The 27,329-nt window shown below is 45.5% G+C and overlaps 1 protein-coding gene across 1 annotated transcript in view; it reads right to left on the reverse strand.

The window, feature by feature from the left end:
- CDK17 (cyclin dependent kinase 17) overlaps window positions 1–27,329 on the reverse strand; it is a 216,131-nt gene that overhangs the window by 8,331 nt on the left and 180,471 nt on the right. Inside the window, exons 12-14 of the mRNA XM_075344742.1 lie at window positions 23,997–24,094; window positions 6,964–7,069; window positions 3,493–3,535 (exon numbers count right to left, since the gene is read on the reverse strand). Of these exons, the coding sequence (XP_075200857.1) occupies window positions 3,493–3,535; window positions 6,964–7,069; window positions 23,997–24,094 (247 nt within the window). The remainder of the gene's footprint in view (window positions 1–3,492; window positions 3,536–6,963; window positions 7,070–23,996; window positions 24,095–27,329) is intronic.

A 27,329-nucleotide genomic window follows, 5' to 3' on the forward strand; every position in this document is an offset into this window, starting at 1 on the left:
TCCATTCAGTTTAATGGCTGCAGAATTTTTGTAGAGTAACTGGAAAGCACGGGGTTAAATTTTCCCGCCCAAACAGACTATGACGTTCCCTGAGTCACATGGAGTGTCTGTGCAAAATTTCGTGATTGTAAATGCGACGGTACGGATTCCTTTAGCGGACACACACACACACACACACACACACCTATATATATTAGATTGGGAACATGGGTTCAATGCAGAATGTGATGAATATTGTTTTGTAAGAATTTGGGAAAGTTATGAAATGTCATAAATGTCTGTTCTATTCCTGATGAAAGAATATAGGTTTTTAGTTGAGATGAATCTGTGCTGCACTTCACCTGCATGATATAAGTAGTGATGCTACCATTTTACTACAGTAAATTTATCACAAACAAGAGTCATGTACAGTTGAAACCAGAAGTTTACATACACTATCGAAAAAGACACATCTGCATGTTTTTCTCACTATCTGACATGAAATCAGAATAAACCTTTCCCGTTTTAGGTCAATTAGGAACCAAAATTATTTATATTTGCCAAATACCAGAATAATGAGAGAAAAATAAATGTTTTAAGGCATTTTTATTACTTTTTGCAAAGTCAAAAGTTTACACTAATAGTACTATGCCTTTAAACAATATGGCAAAGCCCATATGATGATGTCATGTCTTTGGAAGCTTCTGATAGATTTATTGGCAACATCAGAGACACACTTGTGGATGTATTTTAACGCACACCTGAAACACACTGCTTCTTTGTGTAGCATCATGGGAAAGTCAAAAGAAATCAGCGAAGAACTCAGGAAGAGAATTGTAGACTGGCACAAGTCTGGTTCATCCTTGGGTGCAATTTCCAGATACCTGAAGGTGCTTTGTTCATCTGTACAAACAATTATACGCAAGTACAAACAAGATGGGAATGTCCAGCCATCATATCGCTCAGAAAGGAGATGGGTTCTGTGTACCAGAGATGAACGTGCTTTGATCAGATATGTGCATATCAACCCAAGAACAAAAGCAAAAGACCTTGTGAAAATGCTGGCGGAAGCTGGTAAAATTGTGTCATTAACCACAGTGAAACGAGCATTGTACCAACATGGACTGAAAGATAACTACCAGGAAGAAGCCATTACTCCAAAAGAAAGATAAAAAAGACAGATTAATGTTTGCAAAGACCTTAATTTTTGGAGACATGTCCTGTGGTCAGCCGAAACTATAATGACCATCGTTACGCTTGGAGGAAAAAGGGAGAAGCTTTGAAGCATAAGAACACCATCCCAACTGTGAAACATGGGAGCGGCAGCATCATGTTGTGGGGTTGTTTTGCTGCAGGAGGGACTGGTGCACTTCACAAAATAGATTGCATGAGGAACGAAGATTTTGTGGCAATACTGAAGTAACATCTTGAAGACATTAGCCATGAACTTAAAGCTTGGGCGGAAATGAGTCTTCCACATGGACAGTGACACAAAACAATACTGCTAAACTGGTTACAAAGTTCTTAAGGAAAACAAAGTCAATGTTTTGGAGTGGCCATCACAAAGCCCTGATCTCAATCTTATTGAAAATTTATGGGCAAAGCTAAAAAGGCTGGTGTGAGCAAGGCGACCTACAAACATGGCTTAGCTACACTAGTTCGGTCAGGAAGAATGGGCCTGAATTCCTCCCAACTATTGTGAGAAACTCGTGGAAGGAGATCCAAAATGTTTCCCCCAAGTCATACAGTATAAGGGCAATGGTACCAAATACTAATGAAATGGATGCAAACTTTTGAATTTGCAGAAAGTATTAAAAATGCCTTAAAGCATTCTCTCTCTAATTATTCTGGCAGCTGGCAAATAAATAATTGTAGTAATCCTAATTGAACTAAAAAAGGGAAAGGTTTTTTCTGATTTCATGTCACACATTGAGAACAACCTGCAGAAGTGTCTTTATAAAGAGTGGATGCAAACTTCTTGTTTCAACTGTATGAAGTAGTCTGAGTCTTGGAGTTGGAATCAGAGGTTTGGCTTACCGACTCCACAGCCCTGGCTATAGCAACAAAAAGTAGCAATAATTTGTGACGTGTAAAGGAAATGATACATGGCTTTCTACATATTTTAAAAATATAAATCTGAAAATTGTGAAGTGCATTTATATTCAGCCTCGAATCAAAACTTTGTAGCACAACATTTTGCTGCAATAAATGCAGCAAACAGTGTCTTTTGGGGTATATGTCTACCAGCTTTGCACATGAACTTTTTGCCCATTTTTCTTTGCAAAATAGCTCTCAGTGAGATTGAATGGTGATGTCTGAACAGCAATTTTCAAGTCTTGTCACAGATTATCAATGGAATTTAGGACTGGACAGTGACTGGGCCATTCAAACACATGAATAAGCTTTAGAAAAAAAGGAAAAAATCCAGCGGTGATCCAATTGCCATAAATATAGCTTTTATTCAAAACTCCATTAAGAAACTATTTCATGTTCATGTCGGCAATATAGATACAAGGGTGGAGGTATGTGCACCAACATCACGGTCTACGTGTTTCGGTGACTAGTGTTCACCTTCATCCTGGTCCAATGTCCCAGTCTCACATTTTTTGCAGCCTCTAACAGGTTTTCTTCTAGGATTGCACGGTATTTAGCTGCACCCATCTTCCCATCAACTCTGACCAGCTCCCCTGTCCCTGCTGAAGAATAGCATTTTCTCAGCATGATGCTCCCACCAAGCTTGAAGGTGGGGATTGTGTTTTCAGAGTGATGTGCTGTGTTCGTGAAAATTTTTTTACTTTGCTCTCATCTGACCAAAGCACCTTCTTCCACATGCTACCTGAGTCCCCTACATGGTTTTGCAAATGGGACTTTCAAAAATGGCTTTCTTCTTGCCATTATTCATTAAATGGAAGATTTATGGCGGATAAGACTAAATTGTCCTGTGGATCTCTGCAGCTCCTTTAGAGTGACCATGGGCCTCTTGGCTGCTTCTCTGAATAGGGCTTTCCTTGCATGGGAGGTCAGTTTCAATGGTTGGCCCGGTCTTGGTAGGTTTGGAGTTTGGCTATACTCCTTCCATTTTTGGATGATGGATTAAACTGTTGTCCATGAGATATTCAGATTGTGTGTTCATTTTGTATTACCTAACCCTACTTTACCCTTCTCCACAACTTTATCCCTCACCTGTCTGGTGTGTTCCCTGGTTTTCCTGATGCTGATTGCACCCTTATGTTCTCAAAGTGCAAGGCCGTCACAGAACAACTGTAGTTATACATTAGTATTAATTACACACAGGTGGATTTAGTTTACCAATTAGGTGATTTCTGGAGGTAATTGGTCATTCCGAATTTTAATTAGGGAGATCAGACTCTAGGGGGCTGAAAACAAATGCACATCACAATTTTCTGTTTTATATTTTTAAAATATTTAGTAAACCATGTATCATTTTCTTTACATTTCATAACATATTTATCTTCAAGTATACCTGTTATGAAACATGCACAAAATTCCTACCTGAAGAAACCTGGTTAACAGCTCGATTCCTTCAGAATCTAACCTAAAATAAAATCAAGTAGATTGTTAGACAACAGAACACATCAGAAAATAAGAACGATAGCAGATGATAATGTAAGTACACTTAGTCACAAGTACCAATGCATTTAGCACATCTCGTAATAGAACTGATCAGGCAAATTGGGCCGACCACTTGATAAGCAGCAGCTTAACAGCATGGTCATCGAAGTAGAGGAAATCTTTCAATTGGAAGTGGTAGACGTGAAATGGCAGATTGTGTACTGATATGGGAAGAATCAGAAGTTCAGTGCCATGAATATCAACATTAACCCCTTCACGACATCCGCCGTACATGTATGGTGCAAGTCAGCAGCGGGTGTATGGTGCGGGCCCCATACTTGACAGGTAATGGCTGTGTATTACAGCCAGGTTCTACTGCTAACAATCGCGGGCTCTGCTCCACTCGCGAATGTTAAAACGTTAAGCTTTTAATTTTCACTTGGCTATGTGCCATTTAAAGAGCTCATCGACGTGCCCGAGATGGTATTGCAGTCTCCAAAGGATTGCTATGACTTCAGGGGCTCTGCTAAAGACCTCGGTGCTTATTGTAGTAGCGCTTCTTTGAAAACTGCTGGTGGCCAGGCTTCAAAGGAGACAGTGATTTTTACTATATACAGCAATGGTTTGGCATTAAAACAGTAAAAAATAAAATAGTTTTTAAAAATATGTGAAGAAATCCAAGTTCAAATCACCTTCTTTTGTCCCATTAAAAATAAAGATAATAAAAAAATACACGTGGTCTCGCCAAGTTCAGAAAAGTCCAATCTATCAAAATATAAAAAATTATTAACCTGATTGGTAAACACTGTGGCAAAATAAAAAAAAATAAAAAAATATGAATGATGTCATCCAAAAGTACAACTCGTTCTGCAAATAAACCCTCATGTCTATATGGATAGAAAAATAAAGTTATGGCTCTGGGAAGAAGGAGGAGGAAAAAAATAAAAAACTGAAAATCGGAAATTTGGAGTTAAAGATCAGGAAGGAGGCAAATACATTCCATGACAGTGTACCACTGGCCTGTATTCTACAGGCAAAATAAATGCTTTTCCGTTGCCTCCTGTTATTGCTTCTAGCTGAATACTCTGAATACTAAATCGGCCACAGATTCAGGATTGCAACAGTCACTTCTGCAGTTACCATGGTCTTCAATGTGGCTATAAGGATCTAGACCGGACTGTCTTTTTAGATGATTTTTCTCTAACATGATGTCTAATCAAAATGGTATACAAGACCCTTTTACTGGAGATAGTGGACCATTGGTATATACAATTCAGACAATCTGAAGGCTCTGTAAAACAGACCAACCATCAAAACTAACTACCTTTGATCATACGGTGATCTTTTAAAATGACCTGTTTACACCAAACTGTGGTTAAAGATACGCACTGAACAACTGTTTGTCAGTGCAGGTCATGTCTACAAATGGATAAGATGCTGCTGAGAGAGAGTATGTTTTTTGCAAATCAAAAGATCGTTTCACCCAACAAACGAGCGACAGCCTGTTAAAAAGGGAACCTGTCACCAGTTTTTTTACTATCAAACCAAAAGTATCACCTTCTGCAGCTCCTGGGCTGCATTCTATGAATGTGCATGCACCTTGTGCCCTGACTCCCCTTACAGACCCCGAATATAACTTCATAAAACCTGACCATTGGGTATGCTAATGACCTGTGGGAATCAGATGGGCGTCCTCATTATGTCTCCTGTCCCTCCTTGTGGCCTTCTTCGCCATCCTCCTTTCATGATTGACGTGATAACGCCTCTGTCAGCATGCACGCTGCTCGGCCAAATCTCGCGTCTGTGCAGTCATTCCACAGACTCGCACAGCTCGCGCGGTGCGGTTCATGCGCGAGATTATGGTTGGGTACGAGGATAACGCAGGGGACGTCAAGCACATTGCACACCATAACTCACTCATGCGCAAACACCGCAACCGGGTCGCGCGAACTGCGCCTGCACGAGCTGGAGGAATGACTGCACAGACACGTGATTTGGATGAGCAGCATGCATGATGATGGCAGCGTCATCACATCAATCATGAAAGGAGGATGGCTAAGAAGGCCACAAGGAGGGACAGGAGACAAAAATGAGCACACCCATCTGAGCCCCACATGTCATTAGCATACCTAACGGGTCAAGGTTTTATAAAGTTATTTTCGGTGTCTGCAAGGGGAGTCAGGGCACAAGGTGCACCTTCATAGAATGCAGCCCAGGAGCTGCAGAAGGCGACACTTTTGGTTTCATAGTAAAAAAAAACTGGTGACCGGTTCCCTTTAAACTGAAAGATCACTGTGAACGAGTTCATGATTGTCTAAAGGTGCATCAATACGCCCCCAGTGAACGGCCAGCCTGGTTTTTTTGTAGATGACTTATGCTGTATTTCTCATAACTACAAAAAAGACAATTATAATTATAAGACAAGCATCTTTAAAGGCGTACCAACACTTCCAGGTGTGAAAAAAAAAAATCATTGCTGACAAGTTACCTCTAAGGGGGAGAAAACCGGAATAGATGAAAACACTTCCCACAAGTGAGAAATGAATACAGGTGCAATTAGCTTAGGTAATGCTTTCTAACAAGTCCATCAGCAGAACAAATATCTGCTGCACTAATATATACCACAATATATTAGTGTAAATAGGATCCATATATACATTCGAGATTGTCTGCCGATAATGGTACCCAGGGCTCAGCTGTACGGCTCTTCACTAACAGCATGTTAAAGTGTTTATCACCACATTTCAGAATCCAAGCTCCATACATTTTAAATAAACCTATGGCTGATGTATGTACCGAACTTAAAAATCCATGTCAGAATTACTGTATGTCCCTTTTTGAAGTATTTCCTCCCAAAATAAAAAAATAAGCTCAGCATGCTCATTTTAATATCAGAATTAGACAGCAATTGTTGAGTGAATTTTCCAAGTACACCAGCATAATTAGGTTCAAGAGAACCAGAACAAGGCTATCATAGACTTGTATGGAGTTGTGACCTCTGGTGCTCCAGGTTACAAATCAGGACACCACTCCAACACTGAAATAAAAAATAAAATAAAAACAAAATAAAATGCTGGAGTGGTGATAATATACATTAGAACATTGCAGTACTTTTCTTTCTCATGTAGTAGATCAGACTTCATAAAAGCGGGCACCATTTTATTGTAACCATAGCAGAAAATCTGTTAAATATTTCTGTGACAACATCTCATACAAGTTATCCAACAGTTATGATGACTCCAAGTAAAAGTGTACCAACACCAATGAAATGTAGAAAATGTGCATTAAGGGCAGCTTTATCATTTCATCATTATACTACAAGTCTAAAGAAAAAAATCATCCATAATCCAATATTGTTTGTGCACATTCATTCCAGAACTGCAGGTTACTGCTGCACAAATGACTCCTTACCTTGGAGCATGGTTAATGAGAGGCTGAGGTTTGTACTTGGGAAAACTGTAGTTCCGAAACTCGTCATTAGAAGAAACACCAGCCCAGGTTTCTTCAGTTGGAGTGCCTGAAAAACAAAGGTAAATAGAAAGAAAGGCAACTGTATTAATTATTAAACTGGTGCCATGGAGATCTCTGCAAGAAGCAGCCTGCTATTAGATTGGAGACGGATTTCAGTATATCTGTGGCAATTATTGAATAATTGTCATACTTTGTTTTTATTTATATTGTCTAATGATCGGGAACTACTGTCAAAACATAATTCTATGGAGAAAAATAAATAAAAAAAGAAGAGATCGAAGAAACGGAGGGTGGGTAGGGTCTGTGAGAATCAAACTGCTAAAGCCTCATGCAGATGTCCAATTTTTACATGCATGTTCTAGCCATGGCTTTCCCATTAAAATCTATGGGGCTGTTCAAATCTCAGTTTCTTTGTTGAGTGAGTGTCCAATAGAAATCACGGAGACATGTCTTTTTTCCTCAGTGTCTTGGGTCATAATTACCCATACAAGTTTATGGGTTCATGCAGATCAACATCATTGTATACACTGTGCTATCAGTTCTATATTTTGTATTGTTTTGCAGAAGCTTTGTAATTTATTTTATATGATATATTTCTAACTAATTCCTGCTCTATACAACCCCATATTCTATGATGCACTCATTCCCCCTCAGTATACAGTGAAGGAAATAATTATTTGATCCCTTGCTGATTCGGTAAGTTTGCCCACTGACAAACACATGAACAGTCTATAATTTTAAGGGTAGGTTAATTTTAACAGTGAGAGATAGAATATCCAAAATAAAATCCAAAAAATCACATTGTATAAATTATATACATTTATTTGCATTTTGCAAAGAGTAATAATATTTGATCCCCTATGATAAGACGGATTCCATGTGTTTTGCTACATGGTATCCATGGCTCCAATTCAGGGAGTCACAGCAATTTCAGCCCTGGCTGGACCAGGGCACACTACCATAAGTGGCTGTCTTGTGGTGGTCGGAGATCTCTTGGCAATGTGGGGGGCACGGGGCGGCATCATGAGTTCTCTCATACCTATATTTCTTTTTCCTCTCTGTTGTTAAACTGAGCATATGCTCGATATGTGTAAAACTGTGAGAGCATAGGGACATAAATTGACTATACATTAATGCTATAATTTGGCTTTGCTTTTCTCAGATCCATTAACTACTATGCAAAGCATAAGATGGATATGTTCCATGCTTTATTATTAATAATCTGCATTAAGTTTGCATACCTTTTAATGTATATTGAATTGTTTGTGTTTTCTTACAATACAAAACAAGGAAATATTAAACAAAATTATATGCATTTTGCAGAGAGAAATAAGTATTTGATCCCCTACCAACCATTAAGAGTTCTGGCTCCTACAGACCACTTAGACGCTCCTAATCAATAAGTTACCTTCATTAAAGACAGTTGTCACCTGTATAAAAGAATCCACAGACTCAGTCAGACGCTAACCTCTACAACATGGGCAAGATCAAAGAGCTTTCTAGGGACAAGATCATAGACCTGCACAAGGCTGGAATGGGCTACAAAACCATAAGTAAGATGCTGGGAGAGAAGGAGACAACTGTTGGTGTAACAGTAAGAAAATGGAAGAAATACAAAATGAGCGCCAAGCGACATGACATTGATCTGGGGCTCCATGCAAAATCTCACCCCTTGGGATATCCAGGATCATGAGGAAAGTGAGAGATCAGCTTAAAATTACATGGGGAAAACTTGTTAATGATCTCAAGGCAGCTGGGATCACTGTCACCAAGAAAACCATTGCTAACACATTACACCATAATGGCTTAAAATCCTGCAGTACCCATAAAGTCGCACTGCTTAAGAAGGCACATGTGCTGGCCCATCTGAAGTTTGCTAATTAACGCCTGGATGATTCTGACAGTGATTGGGAGAAGGTGCTGTGGTCAGATGAGACAAAAATTGACCTCCTTGGCATTAACTCGCCATGTTTGGAGGAAGAGAAATGCTGCCTATGACCCAAAGAACACCGTCCCCACTGTGAAGCATGGAGGTGGAAACATTATGTTTTGGGGGTGTTTGTCTGCTAAGGGCATAGGACTACATCACCGCATCAATGGGACAATGGATGGAGCCATGTACCATAAAATGACAACCTCTTCCCTTCGCCAGGATATTAAAAATAGGTCATGGCTGGGTTTTCTAGAACAACAATGACCCAAAACATACAGCCAAGGCAACAAAGGGGTGGCTCAAAAAGCAGCACATTAAGGTCATGGTGTGGCCTAGCTAGTCTCCAGACCTTAATCCCATAGAAAACTTATGGAGGGAGCTGAAGCTCTGACTTGCCAAGCAACAGCCTCAAAATCTTAATGATTTAGCGATGATCTTCAAAGAGGAGAGGAAAAAAACTCCTCCTGACATCACCCATGACATATAGACCAGACTTATGTATCTTATCGTCTTCCCCACCTACACTGAGATTCAAATAACCTGAGGTAATGTTCTATGTTTCTAAAGGTACGCTCCAAAAGATTTCCCCACTGTCACATTATGCCCTTTTCCACCAGAGAATCCGGCAATATGTGCCACTGCATCTCTACCCCCTGTGTGTTCCTATTTGTTTGCTTCCCTATACCTTAATTTATGGAGGCTAATAAGGCTCAATTCTTTTTAGGTCCAGGTGAAAATCTAGACAAATTTTTTTTTATCACACACACAAACACACACACACACACACACACACACACACACACTTTTTATAACTTGCTACATTATTCAAATATTCAATGATTGTATATGGGCTGCTATATATATATACACACACACCGTATTTTTCGCTTTATAAGACGCACCTGATTATAGGACGCATTCCCAAATTTGGTGAAGGAAAAGAGATTTTTTTTTTTAATGTTAAATGGGGTCCATCTTATAATGCCAGTGTCCGTCTAACAACTCATATAGGGTATATGTCCCTCATAGCCCCCCAACCCTAAAATTACCCCCCCTTAATCTGGATATGTCCCCCTTATATTGAATATAGCCCCCTTGTGCTGGGACACGTCCCCCTGTGCTGCCCATGGCCCCTATAGATGGCACACCTCCCCTGTGTTAGATATGGCCCCCATGTGTGCTGCCCATGGCCACTACAGATGGCACATCTCCCCTGTGTTAGATATGCCCCCAGGCTGCTGCCCATAATAAAATAAAACACTCTTTCCTTACCTTCTCAGCGCTGTCCCTCCTCGCAGTTGAGCTCCGGCTTCCTTACTTCCTGTCTCTTGCTGCCGGTCATGTGATCGGCACGGCAGAGTGATATCACCTTTGGGTGCCTTATCACAGACAACAGCAGCCGGAGACCGGAGATCAGCGCTGGAGGTAAGTAAAGCTTTTTTTTATTTTACTATGGGCAGCAGCACGGGGGCCATATCTAACAGGGGGAATCATGTGCGATCAAAGGGAGCACAGGCAGATATAATATGCCCCGCTGCCCCAGCCCCTCAGCGTGATGCAGTTTCAGCACCACACTGCTGGACAGCGGCTGTGCATATTATATGAGCGGGAGCAGGAGATCAAACGCTGCCGCTCGCAGCTGTCACCTGCCCCCAGCACCGCTCCAGAGCGGACCCTGCAGTATATATATATATATATATATATATATATATATATATATATATATTAATATATATATATATATATATATATATTAATATATATATATGTTACACCTCGTGGCTCTCCTGTTGCAAGGAATGAGGTGGTCCCCCATTCCTTGTCTGCCGCGAGCCCTCCTGCTCAGCAGCACCAAAGGTCTGGGAGGCTGCACAGTCTGCAGGAGTTGCCTCCTCGGAGACACAGCAGAAGGGTGACACCTAGTGGTTCTCCCCTTGCAAGGAATAGAGTGGTCTCCCATCCCTTGTCTGCCACGAGCCCTCCTGCTCAGCATCACAGAGGGTCGGGGAGGTTGCGCAGTGTGCAAAGGATGGATGCTCAGGGAAGCAGCAAGACTTCCCTTATCTCTGCACATTGTGAAACCGAGGATCCCGCCTTTATGACCCAGAGGCAGGAAGATGAGTATGTGCCCCACGTGACGTCTTCTGATTCGCTCACTGATATCACACGGCCCAATAACGAGGCTGGTGGTGTGCTGAATCTTGACTGGCCGGGCCAAGACGTCACGAATCCTGATTGGGTCACGTCCATCTCGCACCCGCCCTTGGGTGGAGCTACACCTCCTTAAAAGCTCCCCCTGCCATCATGGCGGCGCGCGACCGTCCTTCTATGTTTGGATGTCTGGCAGCGTGCTGCCACGCCACTGCTCAGGCATTATTGTCTTTTGTGGGCTTTGCCCTTGCTGCTCAGGCAGCACCTGGTTTGCAGGCCGTGTTCCTGCCTTGCTGCTCCGGCAGTATCTCCTTCAACAGGCCGTGTTCCTGTCCCAGGTGAGCTCCTCGAGTCTCCACCGGACTCACCTGGTTATTGAAAGCACACGTGCGTGGGCACCTCTGTGCTACCCTCGTGCCATATCCTGTGACTCCCGCTGGCACACGTGCGTAGGCACCTCTGTGCGTCCCCGTGCAACAGGTACACCGATTGAGAAGCCCCGAGCCATACAACCCTCACGCGTTAGGGCGGACCGGTGTACATAGATCGTCTGTGACATTCCAGACGATCACTAGTAGCAACCCGCTCACTCTTTCCTGACCATAGCAGCGGTCCCTTACACCGCACAGTGGACCTTGACCGGCGGAAGCTGTCCATTTCCTATCTTGGCACGCTTCCCCGGGTCCCACTCGTAACATTACGGTCGCGCCAAAGGTCTGGCTATGGCGGAAGAGCAGCAGCAGTTGCTGCGTTATGTGCAGCAGTTGGAGTCACGATTGGCAGCAGTGGAGCAGTCTTCCCCCGATAAGGCTGCTCTAGCAACAGTCGCCACCCAGGCGGCTACTCACGCTGTGGAATTGTGCGGAAGGTCGCCTCGCCTTGCGCTCCCAGAGCGCTTCAGCGGGGACGGCTCTGAGTGCCGTGGTTTCATAAACCAGGTTACCACCTACTTGGAGTTGTCCGCGACTGATTACGCTACTGAGAAGGCGAAGGTAGCCTTCGTCCAGTCCCTGCTCACAGGGAAAGCGCTAAAATGGTCCACGCCGTTGTGGGAGCGCGGAGATCGGGTGGTGAATCACCTTCCAGTTTATCTTGAGGCCATGAGAAAGGTGTTCCTCGGGCCTCAAGTCACCCACGACTCCGCGCTGCGGCTCCTACGCCTTCGGCAAAAGTCCACTTCAGTCGGGGACTTTGCAGTACAATTCAGGACACTCGCCGCAGAGCTGGACTGGCCAGATAAAGTCCTGGTTCCTGTGTTCTGGGAGGGTCTGGCAGGGTTCGTCAAAGACGCGCTGGCCACGCGTGACGTGCCGACCACCTTAGAGTCCTTGATTCGGTTTGCCTCTCGCATAGACATCCGCCACGCGGAGCGGAGGCTCGAGGTCTCTTCGGCACCCACGTCTACTTGGTCTACAGAGCCTCTGACTTCCCTTCCCCACCAGACCGATCTCCCAGCCAGCTCTGTTGATGACTCTGTGGAGCCAATGGAAGTCTCCAAAGTGGTCCCCTCTACCATAGGTTCTCGGCCGTCGGCCCTTTGCTTTGCCTGTGGGCAGGGGGGACATGTAGCTACCCGATGTTTGAAACCTTCGGAAGAAGGTCAGTGTCTTGTTTCACCTACGGTCAGCGTGAGGAGGGTCATTTCCACTCCCCAAGACCATGTGCCACCTGGTAAGACCCTCACTTCCTCTGACTCCCAGAATGGTGTGCTGTCATGGGATCATGCCTCCAAAGTTGGGGCCCACTTCAGGGTCGACAGGACCAGAGACCTAGGGGTCAGGCATTATTGGGGGCCGGCGGTAGCCCAGGATGTACAAAAGAATATGGGAGTCCGTACGTCCTGTGCGTATAATAAACCGTTCAGGCGGAGGCCTGCGGGTCTTCCACATCCTGTGCCATCTTTCGCACCTGGTGACCTAGTGTGGCTGTCTTCTGAACATATTAACCTTCCGGTACAGACAGCAGAGTTTGCTCCTAGGTACCTTGGCCCGTTTACAGTAATAGAGCGGGTAACCGCGGTAGTATATCGACTCCAGCTCCCTCCGTGCTGGGCTATTTCTAATACGTTTCAAGTATCTCTTCTGAAACCCGTACGTACTAAAACCTCGGGGTCCCTGCTGTCCCAGGCCGACTTCTCGTCCGACGACCCAGAAGTAGCGAAGCTAGTAAAACCAAAAATCGTACAGGGCAAGAGGTACTTCCTCGTGGAGTGGGTCGGTCGTGGCCCAAAGCATAGGTCCTGGGAATTGGAGGATCATGTCCACGCCCCAGGTTTGGTGGTGGCCTTCGAGCGCAGGCGGGGGGGGGGGGGGGGCCCTAGACGGGGGGGGTAATGTTACACCTCGTGGCTCTCCTGTTGCAAGGAATGAGGTGGTCCCCCATTCCTTGTCTGCCGCGAGCCCTCCTGCTCAGCAGCACCAAAGGTCTGGGAGACTGCGCAGTCTGCAGGAGTTGCCTCCTTGGAGACGCAGCAGAAGGGTGACACCTAGTGGTTCTCCCCTTGCAAGGAATGGAGTGGTCTCCCATCCCTTGTCTGCCACGAACCCTCCTGCTCAGCATCACAGAGGGTCGGGGAGGTTGCGCAGTGTGCAAAGGATGGATGCTCAGGGAAGCAGCAAGACTTCCCTTATCTCTGCACATTGTGAAACGGAGGATCCCGCCTTTATGACCCAGAGGCAGGAAGATGAGTATGTGCCCCACGTGACGTCTTCTGATTCGCTCACTGATATCACACGGCCCGATAACGAGGCTGGTGGTGTGCTGAATCTTGACTGGCCGGGCCAAGACGTCACGAATCCTGATTGGGTCACGTCCATCTCGCGCCCGCCCTTGGGTGGAGCTACACCTCCTTAAAAGCTCCCCCTGCCATCATGGCGGCGCGCGACCGTCCTTCTATGTTTGGATGTCTGGCAGCGTGCTGCCACGCCACTGCTCAGGCATTATTGTCTTTTGTGGGCTTTGCCCTTGCTGCTCAGGCAGCACCTGGTTTGCAGGCCGTGTTCCTGCCTTGCTGCTCCGGCAGTATCTCCTTCAACAGGCCGTGTTCCTGTCCCAGGTGAGCTCCTCGAGTCTCCACCGGACTCACCTGGTTATTGAAAGCACACGTGCGTTGGCACCTCTGTGCTACCCTCGTGCCATATCCTGTGACTCCCGCTGGCACACGTGCGTAGGCACCTCTGTGCGTCCCCGTGCAACAGGTACACCGATCGAGAAGCCCCGAGCCATACAACCCTCACGGGTTAGGGCGGACCGGTGTACATAGATCGTCTGTGACATTCCAGACGATCACTAGTAGCAACCCGCTCACTCTTTCCTGACCATAGCAGCGGTCCCTTACACCGCACAGTGGACCTTGACCGGCGGAAGCTGTCCATTTCCCATCTTGGCACGCTTCCCCGGGTCCCTCTCGTAACACACACAATTATATATTATATATATATATATATATATATATATATATATATATATATATATATATATATATATATATATATATATATATATATATATATATATATATATATATATATATATATATATACACACCCCCCCCCGTATATTTGGTTTATAAGACGCACCCCCTACTTTCCCTCAAAATTTGGGGGAACAAAAGTGCGTCTTATTAAGCGAAAAATACGATATATTATACACACACATATATAAACTTATTATTTTAGAAATTATTTGTTAGTCCGAATTTCACCATACTGCTTGTTGTTTGGCACATTTATGCCTTTTTCAACCTTGTTCATAAAGTTTATTCCATATGTGTATAACTGATGAGTTAGCCAGTCGGGTTCTGAAGCACGTTCTGATACTTTTTAATTATATGCTCAATAAAACAACGATGCTCCCTATACTTGAAGAGGTGGATCTTTTCCTATGTAAGTTAGTGCCAAAGGAAAGGATTGTGCTATTCCCTACAAAGGATACTGCCAAAATGTGTCACAAAGATTAAAAATACAATATCTTACAGCATAGCCATCCTTTCAATGAATCTTTTAACTGCTTTGTAATACTTACACCTCATCCGGACATCTAGTAGTGCCCTCAAGGTGTTTTTTGTTCTCTATACGATAGTCCCACTGTTTGTACTGAAAAAGCACATATCAGTAGTCTGGGGCCACACTTTTTATTTAGTAAGAGTGTGCAGCTCCAGATTTACAAAAGGGTGCAGAACACTTCCTAATGTTCCCCATTAGGGCCTAAGTTTCTGGCAAGTTGGGCCAGAATTTGTGGGTTGTGGCATCCCGCAACCTTTCACGCACTCTTTCGCTGTGAAAGCGTGAGATCTCCTTGTTGCACTAACCCAGTGCAGCCACAAAGTTTACGAAGCGGTGACCAAATGGCAACATCCTTACAGAGAGGGACAGTGGTTAGCATTATCCCTTTTCTCTCAATAACTGGTGAATTTTTTAAATATAAGTCTGGGGCGGTCCATTCTATTAAATAAAGAGAATTTTGTTTACTTACCGTAAATTCTTTTTCTTATAGTTCCGACATGGGAGACCCAAACCATGGGTGTATAGCTTCTGCCTCCGGAGGACACACAAAGTACTACACTCAAACGTGTAGCTCCTCCCTCCGGGCTATATACACCCCCTGGATGACAATCTAACCAGTTCAGTGCAAAAGCTGAAGGAGGACATCCACCCATAAGTAGAGATAGAGTAAAACTCGGAAAGACCGGAACTCTGTCTACTAACAACAGCCGGTGAAACACACGGAACAAAAAACTGCCAACAGGCAACAGGGAGGGTGCTGGGTCTCCCATGTCGGAACTATAAGAAAAAGAATTTACGGTAAGTAAACAAAATTCTCTTTTTCTTCATCGTTCCTTATGGGAGACCCAAACCATGGGACGTTCCAAAGCAGTCCATGGGTGGGAAATAAACCAAACTGAGAAGTAGGCAAAACCTAACTTCACAAATGGGCGACAGCCGCCTGAAGAACGCATCTGCCCAAGCTCGCATCTGCCGAAGCATGAGCATGCACTTGGTAGTGCTTCGAAAAAGTGTGCAGACTGGACCACGTGGCAGCCTGACAAACCTGCTGAGCCGTAGCCTGGTGCCTGAAAGCCCAGGAGGCACCGACAGCTCTGGTCGAGTGTGCCTTAATCCCTGGCGGAGGAGGCACCTGAGAACACTGGTAGGCATCGGTGATAGCCGACCTGATCCAACGAGCTAGGGTCGGTTTAGAAGCAGCGAGACCCTTGCGCTGACCAGTGGTTAGCACAAAAAGTGAGGTGCACCGCCTAAAAACGGCGGTGCGTGACACATAGATTCGGAGCGCCCGCACCAAATCTAAGGAATGCAACGCCTTCTCAAAGCGATGCACAGGGGCCGGACAAAGAGAAGGCAATGAAATGTCCTGGTTAAGGTGGAAAGGAGACACCACCTTAGGGAGAAAGTCCGGAGTCGGTCGAAGAACCACCTTGTCTTGGTGAAACACCAAAAAGGGGGATTCCGAAGAGAGCGCAGCCAAATCAGAAACTCTCCTGAGAGAAGTTATGGCTACTAGAAAAACAACTTTCTGTGAAAGTCTAAACAAAGGAACCTCCCTGAGAGGCTCAAAGGGGGGTTTCTGTAAGGCCGTGAGGACCAGATTAAGGTCCCAGGGATCCAAGGGCCGCCGGTAAGGAGGAATGATGTGAGATGCGCCCTGCATGAAGGTGCGCACCTGAGCCAGTCGGGCGATACGCCGCTGGAACAATACCGACAGAGCCGACACCTGTCCCTTAAGGGAATTGAGGGACAGTCCTAGCTGTAGACCGGACTGTAGAAAAGACAGGATGGTCGGCAAGGAGAACGGCCAAGGGGCATGGCCGGAAGAGCGACACCAGGACAGGAAAATCCTCCAAGTCCTGTGGTAAATCTTGGCCGAGGAAGACTTCCGAGCCTGAGTCATAGTGGAGATGACCTCAGAGGGAATGCCTGAAGCCGTCAGGATCCAGGACTCAAGAGCCACGCCGTCAATCTGAGAGCCGCAGAATTCTGGCGGAAGAACGGACCTTGAGAGAGAAGGTCTGGGCGGTCCGGGAGGTGCCACGGCACCCCTACGGACAGACGGAGCAGGTCTGGGTACCAAGCTCGCCTGGGCCAGTCCGGAGCAATGATTATGACTCGACGGCCCTCCATTCCGATCTTGCGCAGAACCCTGGGCAAGAGAGCTAGAGGGGGAAACACATAGGCCAGACGGAACTGAGACCAATCTTGAACCAGTGCGTCCGCTGCGAAGGCCTGAGGATCATGGGAGCGAGCCATGTAAACCGGAACCTTGTTGTTGTGCCGGGATGCCATTAGATCCACTTCCGGAGTGCCCCACTTGCGGCAGATTGATCTGAACACTGACGGATGCAGGGCCCACTCGCCGCTGTCCACGGTTTGACGGCTGAGATAATCTGCCTCCCAGTTTTCCACGCCTGGGATGTGGACTGCAGATATGGTGGACTTGGAGTCCTCCGTCCACTGGAGGATTCGTTGAACCTCCAACATCGCCAGACGGCTGTGAGTCCCGCCCTGGTGATTGATGTAGGCAACCGCTGTCGCGTTGTCCGACTGAACTCGAATGTGCCTGCCCGCCAACAGGTGGTGAAAGGCTAGGAGAGCTAGAAACACAGCTCTGATCTCCAGCACATTGATCGAGAGGGCTGATTCGGACGGAGTCCAAGTGCCCTGTGCTCGGTGATGGAGAAATACTGCTCCCCAACCGGAGAGGCTGGCATCCGTGGTGAGGATCACCCAGGACGGAGTCAGGAAGGAGCGTCCCTGAGACAGAGAGAGGGGCCGAAGCCACCACTGAAGGGAGCTCCTGGTCTGTGACGACAGAACCACCAGCCTGTGCAAGGAAGAGATCCGCTTGTCCCAACAGCGGAGAATGTCCAGCTGCAGGGGACGCAGATGGAACTGGGCAAAGGGAACCGCTTCCATTGATGCCACCATCTGACCTAGCACCTGCATGAGGTGTCTGATGGAATGACGGCGGCGCCTCAGCAGAGAGCGCACCGCCAGACGAAGGGACTGCTGTTTGACTAAGGGCAACTTGACAAGTGCCGGCAGAGTCTCGAATTGCATCCCTAGGTAAAGAAGCACCTGGGTCGGGGTCAGAGTGGACTTGGGCAGGTTGACAAGCCACCCGAACTGAACGAGCGTGGCGAGCGTGAGTGAGACACTCCGTTGGCAGTCTGCACTGGATGAGGCCTTGACTAGAAGGTCGTCCAGGTAAGGAATCACTGCCAACCCCTGGAGGTGCAGAACCGCAACCACTGCTGCCATGACCTTGGTGAATACTCGAGGGGCCGTGGCTAAGCCGAAGGGGAGAGCCACGAATTGGAAATGTTCCTCTCCGATTGCAAAGCGTAGCCAACGCTGGTGTGAAACCGCAATAGGCACATGCAGATAGGCATCTCTGATGTCGATGGATGCCAGAAAATCTCCTTGGGTCATTGAGGCAATGACCGATCTCAGAGATTCCATGCGAAAGTGCCGCACCTGAACATGCTTGTTGAGAAGCTTGAGATCCAGGATGGGCCGGAAGGAACCGTCCTTCTTGGGAACTAGAAAGAGGTTTGAGTAGAAACCGCTGAACCGTTCCCGGGCGGGAACCGGAACAATTACACCGTTGGCCTGCAGGGATGCCACGGCCTGAGAGTAGGCGGCGGCTTTGGAGCAGGGGGGGGTGGACAGAAAAAATCTGTTTGGCGGGCTGGAAGAAAATTCTATCCTGTAGCCGTGGGAGATGATATCTCGCACCCACTGATCGGCGACGTGTTGAAACCACACGTCGCCAAAGTGGGAGAGCCTGCCACCGACCAAGGACGTTGCTGGCGCAGCCAGATAGTCAAGAGGAGGCTGCCTTAGTGGCAGCGGCTCCTCCGGTCTTTTGAGGACAGGGCTTCGCGCGCCAGTTGGGTTTACGATCCTTGGCTGCGGTGGTGGACGAGGTCGAGGGCTTAGAGGATGACCAGTTAGAGGAACGAAAGGAACGAAACCTCGATTGGTTTCTACCCTGGACAGGTTTCTTGGCTTTAGTTTGTGGCAAGGAAGTACTCTTCCCGCCAGTAGCTTCCTTAATTATTTCATCCAGTTGTTCACCAAACAGCCGGGACCCAGAAAAAGGAAGACTCGCAAGGAACTTCTTAGAGGAAGCGTCTGCTTTCCACTCTCGAAGCCACAAGATCCTGCGGATCGCGAGGGAGTTAGCGGAGGCCACCGCCGTGCGGTGAGAAGCCTCCAGGATGGCAGACATGGCGTAGGATGAAAAAGCCGAAGCTTGAGAAGTTAAGGCATCCATCTCAGGCATAGAGTCCCTGGTGAGGGAATGTATCTCTGCCAGAGAGGCAGAGACGGCCTTAAGAGCCCACACTGCCGCAAAAGACGGGGAGAACGAGGCTCCTGCCGCCTCATATACAGACTTGGCCAGAAGGTCAACCTGGCGGTCAGTGGGATCCTTAAGAGAAGTGCCATCAGCTACAACTGTGCGGGCTGAGATTCTGGACACTGGAGGGTCTACCTTTGGAGACTGGGCCCATTCCTTAACCACCTCTGGTGGAAAAGGAAAACGGTCATCAGTACTACGCTTCGGAAAACGTTTGTCAGGACAGGCCCTGGGCTTGTTAACAGTGGTCCGAAAACTGGAGTGGTTAAAAAACATACTCTTAGCTCTCTTAGGTGAGGTAAACTGGTGTATCTCTACCAGAGAGGCTTGTTCCTCTGACTCTGGTGGATTGAGGTTCAGTACGGAGTTAATGGATGCAATCAAGTCACTAACATCCGCATCACCCTCAGACACGTCAATGGGGTACATAGAGGTAGCGTCTGAGCCCACAGTAAACGAATCCTCCTCGCCCTGCACCTCGGCTCGTGAAGCAGAGCCGTGGGACGAGGAAGGAGAAGGGTCCCTGCGTCTCCGTTTAGGGGGACGGGGTCCTAGGACATGCTCTGAGAGCTCTGCAGAACTCGGAGCAGCAGAGGCACCCTGAGAAGGGGGCTGATGCATGGTCAGCAGTGTCCGGGACAGCTGCCCCATGGAGTCGGCAAAAGACTGGGAAATAGCTTGGGAAAAGGATGCTACCCAAGCCGGGGGTTCAGCCACCGGGGCCGGAGCAGCCGGAGGGACCCCTGAGGAGGCTCCAGGCTGAGACACAACCATGTTAGCACAGGCATCACAATGTGGGTATGTGCTTGGCTCTGGCAGAATGCGCTTACATGCAGTGCATATAGTGTATATGTTTGCAGCCTTGCTCCGGGTGACAGACATGCTGCTGAGGTGAGAAGCTCTGCAGTAAGAATACACTCGTATAGAATGTCCTGAGAGTGTATAATAAAGCCCACAACCAGAGGTTGTGGTTTACCAGCCCGCTCTCTGTGTGCCCTCCGGATTCCACAGCTCGGACCCCCAGTAAAGCGTCAGCCTTCCAGGAAAGCAGCAGATTCAGCAGCCAGCGCCGATCAGTGTGATAAACGCTGAGAAAATGGCGCTGGGAGGAGGAGGGGGGGCGGAGATTAGCCCAAGAGCGGGAAACCGGAGGGCTAAGGAGAGATGCAGGGGAGGGAAACATCTCCTCAGAGAGGAGTGTCCTCCCCTCTGCTGGATGGCCGGTGGGCGGCGCCACTCTATTCCCCTGCATGAATGCAGAGGAAGATGAAACCGAAACTAGGCCCAAACAGAAGCCGGGGCCTAGATTTTAACATGCGGCCGACGAGCAGGCACCGTCGGCGCGGTTCTCAGGGGAAACCCCCAGAACCGGCCGGAATTTACAGTAAACATAAAAAACATACTTTCCCCCTAATAAAAGTACCCGGGACCCCTGAAAAACGTCTCAATACTTAGCTTTTGAGACGCAGGGCCAGTCCCTGAGGGGGGTTAAACGCTCCTTCCAGCAGGAACCAGACAGGGCTGCGGATGGAGACCGGTCTTCTGCAAGCAGAGCGGACCGTGACGGCTCCCACTTCAACCCAGAGCCTCTCAGAGGATGTGAAGGAGCACGGCATGTAAAGGCTCCAGCCTTGTAAAGTCAACCTTAACAACACCGCCGACACAGTGGGGTGAGAAGGGACATGCCGGGAGTCCAGACTGGACCCGCTTTTCTTCCAAATCTTTAAAATCAAAAAAATAAAAATGAAAAAATCAGAGAATGCATGTGTGTGTGACCTCCTGAACACAAAGCATTGAAACTGGTTAGATTGTCATCCAGGGGGTGTATATAGCCCGGAGGGAGGAGCTACACGTTTGAGTGTAGTACTTTGTGTGTCCTCCGGAGGCAGAAGCTATACACCCATGGTTTGGGTCTCCCATAAGGAACGATGAAGAAAAAAAGGGTTGTCCCACATTAGTGATTGGTACTCTCAGAATCTTTCACTAGGTTTACGCTGTTCTGTGGACACTATAATATAGTGGCAAAGAGCAAGATGCCAGCATTTTATCACTTACTACATCTTGAATTAAATATCATAAAATCAGAACTTATCTCCTGCAGTGGAAGCATTGTGTTAAGGCTAAGGCCACATGAGCGTATGGGATCTGATGTGATATGTTGGGACCCTCGGCTCCCGCTGTGCTGCGAATATGAGCCAAGTGTTATTCAACTGTGATCCGATCTTGCAATCGAATCACAGCTGCAGAACAGAGGGGGCAAGCTGTGGAGGAATTTATCTCTCCATCTCCATTGTCAGCTGATGTGTATATCTCACTGCACTCGAATGTCATCAGAATGCAGTCCGATGTTTCACTCGCACCCATGGAATTGTGTATGAGTCATATGGCTCCCTCATACACCTGCAGCATGCTGCTATTGTTTTCTCAGTGCGATTCCATCTGAACAAAAAAACACATATGGGAACTGCCTTATAGAATAACATTGGTCTGAGTGAAATTTGATATTTTATCACATTCCACTCGTCTGATTTTACACGCCGTGTGCCTTTGGCTCTCATAGTCATCCATACTGTGTGCAGGCTCTAGAGTTCTCAATAGTCATGAGTTGAGGTGCCCCACCACCATATCTGATGCACAGAATGGGGAGAAAGCCATCAGCCGCCTTTGAATAGCAGCACACTACTCTACTTTGTGACATGTCAGACACTGCAGCACTCAGCTCATAGTGTAGGAAATGCACACTACTTTGTGACATGTCGGACACTGCAGCACTCAGCTCACAGTGTAGGAGATGCACTCTACTTTGTGACGTCGGACACTGCAGCACTTGCTCATGGTGTAGGAGATGCACTCTACTTTGTGACATGTCGGACACTGCAGCACTTGCTCATGGTGTAGGAGATGCACTCTACTTTGTGACATGTCGGACACTGCAGCACTTGGCTCATGGTGTAGGAGATGCACTCTACTTTGTGACATGTCGGACACTGCAGCACTTGGCTCATGGTGTAGGAGATGCACTCTACTTTGTGACATGTCGGACACTGCAGCACTCAGCTCACAGTGTAGGAGATGCACCCTACTTTGTAACATGTCGGACACTGCAGCACTTGCTCATGGTGTAGGAGATGCACTCTACTTTGTGAAATGTCGGACACTGCAGCACTTGCTCATGGTGTAGGAGATGCACTCTACTTTGTGACATGTCGGACACTGCAGCACTTGGCTCATGGTGTAGGAGATGCACTCTACTTTGTGACATGTCGGACACTGCAGCACTTGCTCATGGTGTAGGAGATGCACTCTACTTTGTGACATGTCGGACACTGCAGCACTTGGCTCATGGTGTAGGAGATGCACCCTACTTTGTAACATGTCGGACACTGCAGCACTCAGCTCACAGTGTAGGAGATGCACCCTACTTTGTAACATATCGGACACTGCAGCACTTGCTCATGGTGTAGGAGATGCACTCTACTTTGTGACATGTCGGACACTGCAGCACTTGGCTCATGGTGTAGGAGATGCACCCTACTTTGTAACATGTCAGACACTGCAGCACTCAGCTCACAGTGTAGGAGATGCACCCTACTTTGTAACATGTCGGACACTGCAGCACTTGCTCATGGTGTAGGAGATGCACTCTACTTTGTGACATGTCGGACACTGCAGCACTTGGCTCATGGTGTAGGAGATGCACCCTACTTTGTAACATGTCGGACACTGCAGCACTCAGCTCACAGTGTAGGAGATGCACCCTACTTTGTAACATGTCGGACACTGCAGCACTTGCTCATGGTGTAGGAGATGCACCCTACTTTGTGACATGTCGGACACTGCAGCACTTGGCTCATGGTGTAGGAGATGCACTCTACTTTGTGACATGTTGGATACTGCAGGACTCGGCTCATGGTGTAGGGGATGCACTCTACTTTGTGACATCTCAGACACCGCTAGAATTAGGGTCTGTCACTACTTTATGCTGAGCTCAGATGGGGCCACACAAACCTGTTGACAGTTTCACTTTAATAATTTTTCTATCCTTGTTATATTCAGAAATGGGCAACTCTTTGTTCCAAATCAAAACATTCTCAAATGACCTTTTCAACATTAAGATTATGAATTTAAAAATAAATAAATGGTACAGAACCACACTGACTGTATAGGGAAGTCTCCAATGACATTAAAAGGTTTCAATAAAGCCTACAGATAAAAATGTATGGTGAAAACAGACAGTGTCTATTCCTGTAGTGAAGATCTGACTGCATATGCCCTACCGTCATCTTTCAGCAATCGCTGAAATATCATCCTGGATAAAAAAATTAAAAAACCTATTTGGCGATGACTGATCCTGGAAAGCCGATTTTAAAATAGAGACTGTTACTATTCTTGCCAAGGAAGAAAGTACAAAATGCAGATAACCCCCAAGTGACAAGAGCACAGCTGCGGGGCAGATAAATATAAACTCTCCCCGACAATGAACGCACTTTTTCCTAAGAATGGAGACACTTACCTAGAAGTCTGAAAATTAAGTGAAGCTCATCTTCTACTGTTGAACCTGGAAAAAGTGGTCTTCCTGAAGCCATTTCAAAAAATATACATCCGACACCCCTAGAAAAAAGAAAAAAATAAGTACAGATTAAAATTTTTAACACCCGTCAATCCCCAAAACATACACGTAAAGGCAAAATACTTTGTGACAAATTAATTTAAGATTCTGATTGTAATTCAGATTTTCATGGAAACGGATAACTCTTGAACATTCATAGTAAACCCATGTCCATCTTATCTAAGAATATTATGCTAAACATCAACTCAGGAAATCAGACAGTCAGCTATCAAACAAGAAGAAGCTGGTGCCGAGTGGGCAAACTTCCTTGTGAGGAAAAGGCAAACTAAGTGCTCCACCACTTCCAGAATACTTAACGCCTTATTTGTATATAAATTAAAATGCCAATTCCTCGGGAATGCAGCAACAGACAGAAGATATAAAAGTGTTGATGATTTGGCTTAGACCTGCATATCCATATGCTTTTGGGGAAGAGGGTGGGTACAATCTTACAGTCAGATTCCCCTTAAGATACTCTCCAATCTGAGATTAAAATGTTTGCAGCCATTTTGATCATTGAGATTTTTGGTCTCTCCAGTTTTGATAACCGTGCCTGTTAAGATATTCAAAAAGGCACTTGTGTGAACCTTGCAAATGTTTTTTGTTTTTTTTTTTTAAAAGTGTTTTTATTATTTTTAAACCATTCTAATAAACATTACTTAGAAACAGGTTCAGCAGTAAGATTACTCAAGTCCATACAATTATAAACACTAAAAACAAAGAAAGCCATGCAAATCTGTCAGTGCAGTTTATCATTTGCAGGCCATTCTTATAATCTTCAAGTGACTCCTATCGAGATACAGATAATAACAGGCAAAAAACAAACGAGAGGAAAACAAAAAGCCCAAAAGCATTTACTTCCCCCCCTCTTGTCCTCTTAAAGGTTTTGTCTTGCTACCATCCCTCTTTGCTCACCTCTAAACCCCCTAGTGTACCCATTAGTTTCTCAGCATGATAGCACGCTGTATCATTATTCTTGCAATTTCCCCCGGTTTATAAAATGTCATTATAAAATCCTTCCACTTTTTGAAGTGATTTTTAATTCCTTATTTTTTTCCTTTCTGCATCCAAATTTTCCAGGACCAACAAGTGATTGACCTATTCAATATCGGCCTCTAACATGGGGATATTAGGAGTAAGCCAGTCTGTAAGTATCATTTTTTTGGCGGAAAGCAATATATCGTGCCTTAATGTGGGTATAGATTTTCTCCTACCCCTCTCGTCACTTTCCTCCTCCCAGTAATGAAATAAGACCAAGGTAAGAGATAGGCTGATATTAAGTTTCGAAGTCTTCCATATACAATCCGCGATTTAGAACCAGAGAGGATCAATTCCACAATCCGCGAAATATGTCTGTCGCAGCAGTTTTCCACTTAGGATGATTCTATTTGGCTGCATTTTTGTTCGGGGACGATTGAAAGCATATATTGCCTTGTGCATGATCTTAAACTAAGCCAATCTCCACTGTTCATCTAATATAGCTTTACGTAGCTGGGCCCATCCCTCTCTGATTTTCCCTCCCAGATTTGGGTCTTTTAAGTTATTTTCCCAAAATTTGAAAATAGCCCCCGGATGTTGTCCTATGAGCAGATCCCGTGTTTCTCCGTACAGAGAGGATATAGAAGATGATAAAGAAGAGTTCTTCTCCAGACAATCAAACATGTTACAGATTACCTCTTGGGATACGAATGTTATTTTTTCGGTGTGTATGTCTTTGTCACTGCTTAGAACAGACTTGCCTTCAAAAGTACAACCGTAATGCATATTATACAAAATATTATACTTCTTGGGAAATTTTGCAGAAGTGCAGAGTAGCATTTTCATAATGTGCCAGGTGTCCATCTTATTTTCTTTGTTAAACCTATTTTATGTGTTTACAATATTTTTTATTTTGAAAATTTGTGGGGAAGTACAAATTTGAAGGAGTTGTATTGTCATTGCATTAATCACTTATGTTTTATAATCTTACCATTAAGTACTATACAAATGGGAAAGGGAGTAAGGATAGGAAGAGGAGTATGGGGTTGAGGAGAGAAGTGACATTTTTATTGGGGAAACTGGGAAGAGGGGGAAGGAAAAAGGGAGGGAAACTGGGAAAGGGAGAACATCTAATAAGTTGGTTGCAATATGAGAGAGAATATGAGGATTAAACATATACAACAGTTATAATTGAGAACTATGAAATTATCACATTTGTCAACGTCTAAAGGTTATCAATATTATAAGAAAACCCGAGCTGAAGGCTAAATAATAAGATGAACACAAAGACAACCACATGTTAGAATTCAATTAGTTGGATCATCTGATCTCATGTAACGCCTTGGCGGTATTGATTCCATGGATTCCACTGCCGGAAATATTTACGGAAATTATTGTTAATAGTGGCATAATGTTTCTCAAAATGGTTGTGTTGGGCTAATGCTTCAATAAGTTGTGTAATAGATGGAGGGAGGGGATTTTTCCAGTTGGCTGCAATAAGGGATCTGGTGGTGAGGAAGATGTGGAGAATAACAAATTTGAAGGATGGATCAATCTGGTCAAGGTCTAGAGAGAGGAGAGCTAATTGGGGGGTAATAACTATGTTGGAATGGGTGATTTGATTAATTAGTTTGGATATTTCTATCCAGAGGTTTTTTAATATTGGGCAATCCCAGAAAATGTGCAGTAGGCTACCGGTGCCGTTACAGTTCCTCCAGCATGAGGAGGAGTTGTTTTTATTAATTTGGTGGAGCCTGAGTGGAGTAAAATACCATCGGGTGAGACGTTTGTAGTGGGATTCTAAAACAGAAGAGCAAATAGTTAAGGAATTTGTTGCTTTTAAACTGATCTGCCAATTCTTTTCAGAAAAGGATTGTTTTAGGTCCTTCTCCCAATCCAGCATGTATTTCAGTTTCTCGAAATTTAGATCTTCTATTAAATGTTGATATATTTTTTGGTTTTTCCAAATAGACACACTATTTGGGTTGCAGAATAATGTATCAATTATCTCTGGGAGGGGATTGTTATTATTAAGGATTTTACGCAGGGATTCTCTGATGGAAATAAGAGTTTTGAAATCTGAGTCGGGTATTTTATGCTTAATTTTAATATCCAAAAAAAGAGATAAAATCCAAACCATCATGAATGTCGCTAATTTTGTTTAGTTTTGAGTTGTGCCGTGAGGTTGGCATCTTCTGGTTTGCGATAATAGCTAGGAAGTTGAGACTAAAGTTTCTAATTTGGTTATATTTGTTTATT

This window comes from Anomaloglossus baeobatrachus, chromosome 4 (genome assembly GCF_048569485.1).
Source record: "Anomaloglossus baeobatrachus isolate aAnoBae1 chromosome 4, aAnoBae1.hap1, whole genome shotgun sequence".
NCBI classification, from domain to species: Eukaryota; Metazoa; Chordata; class Amphibia; order Anura; family Aromobatidae; genus Anomaloglossus; species Anomaloglossus baeobatrachus.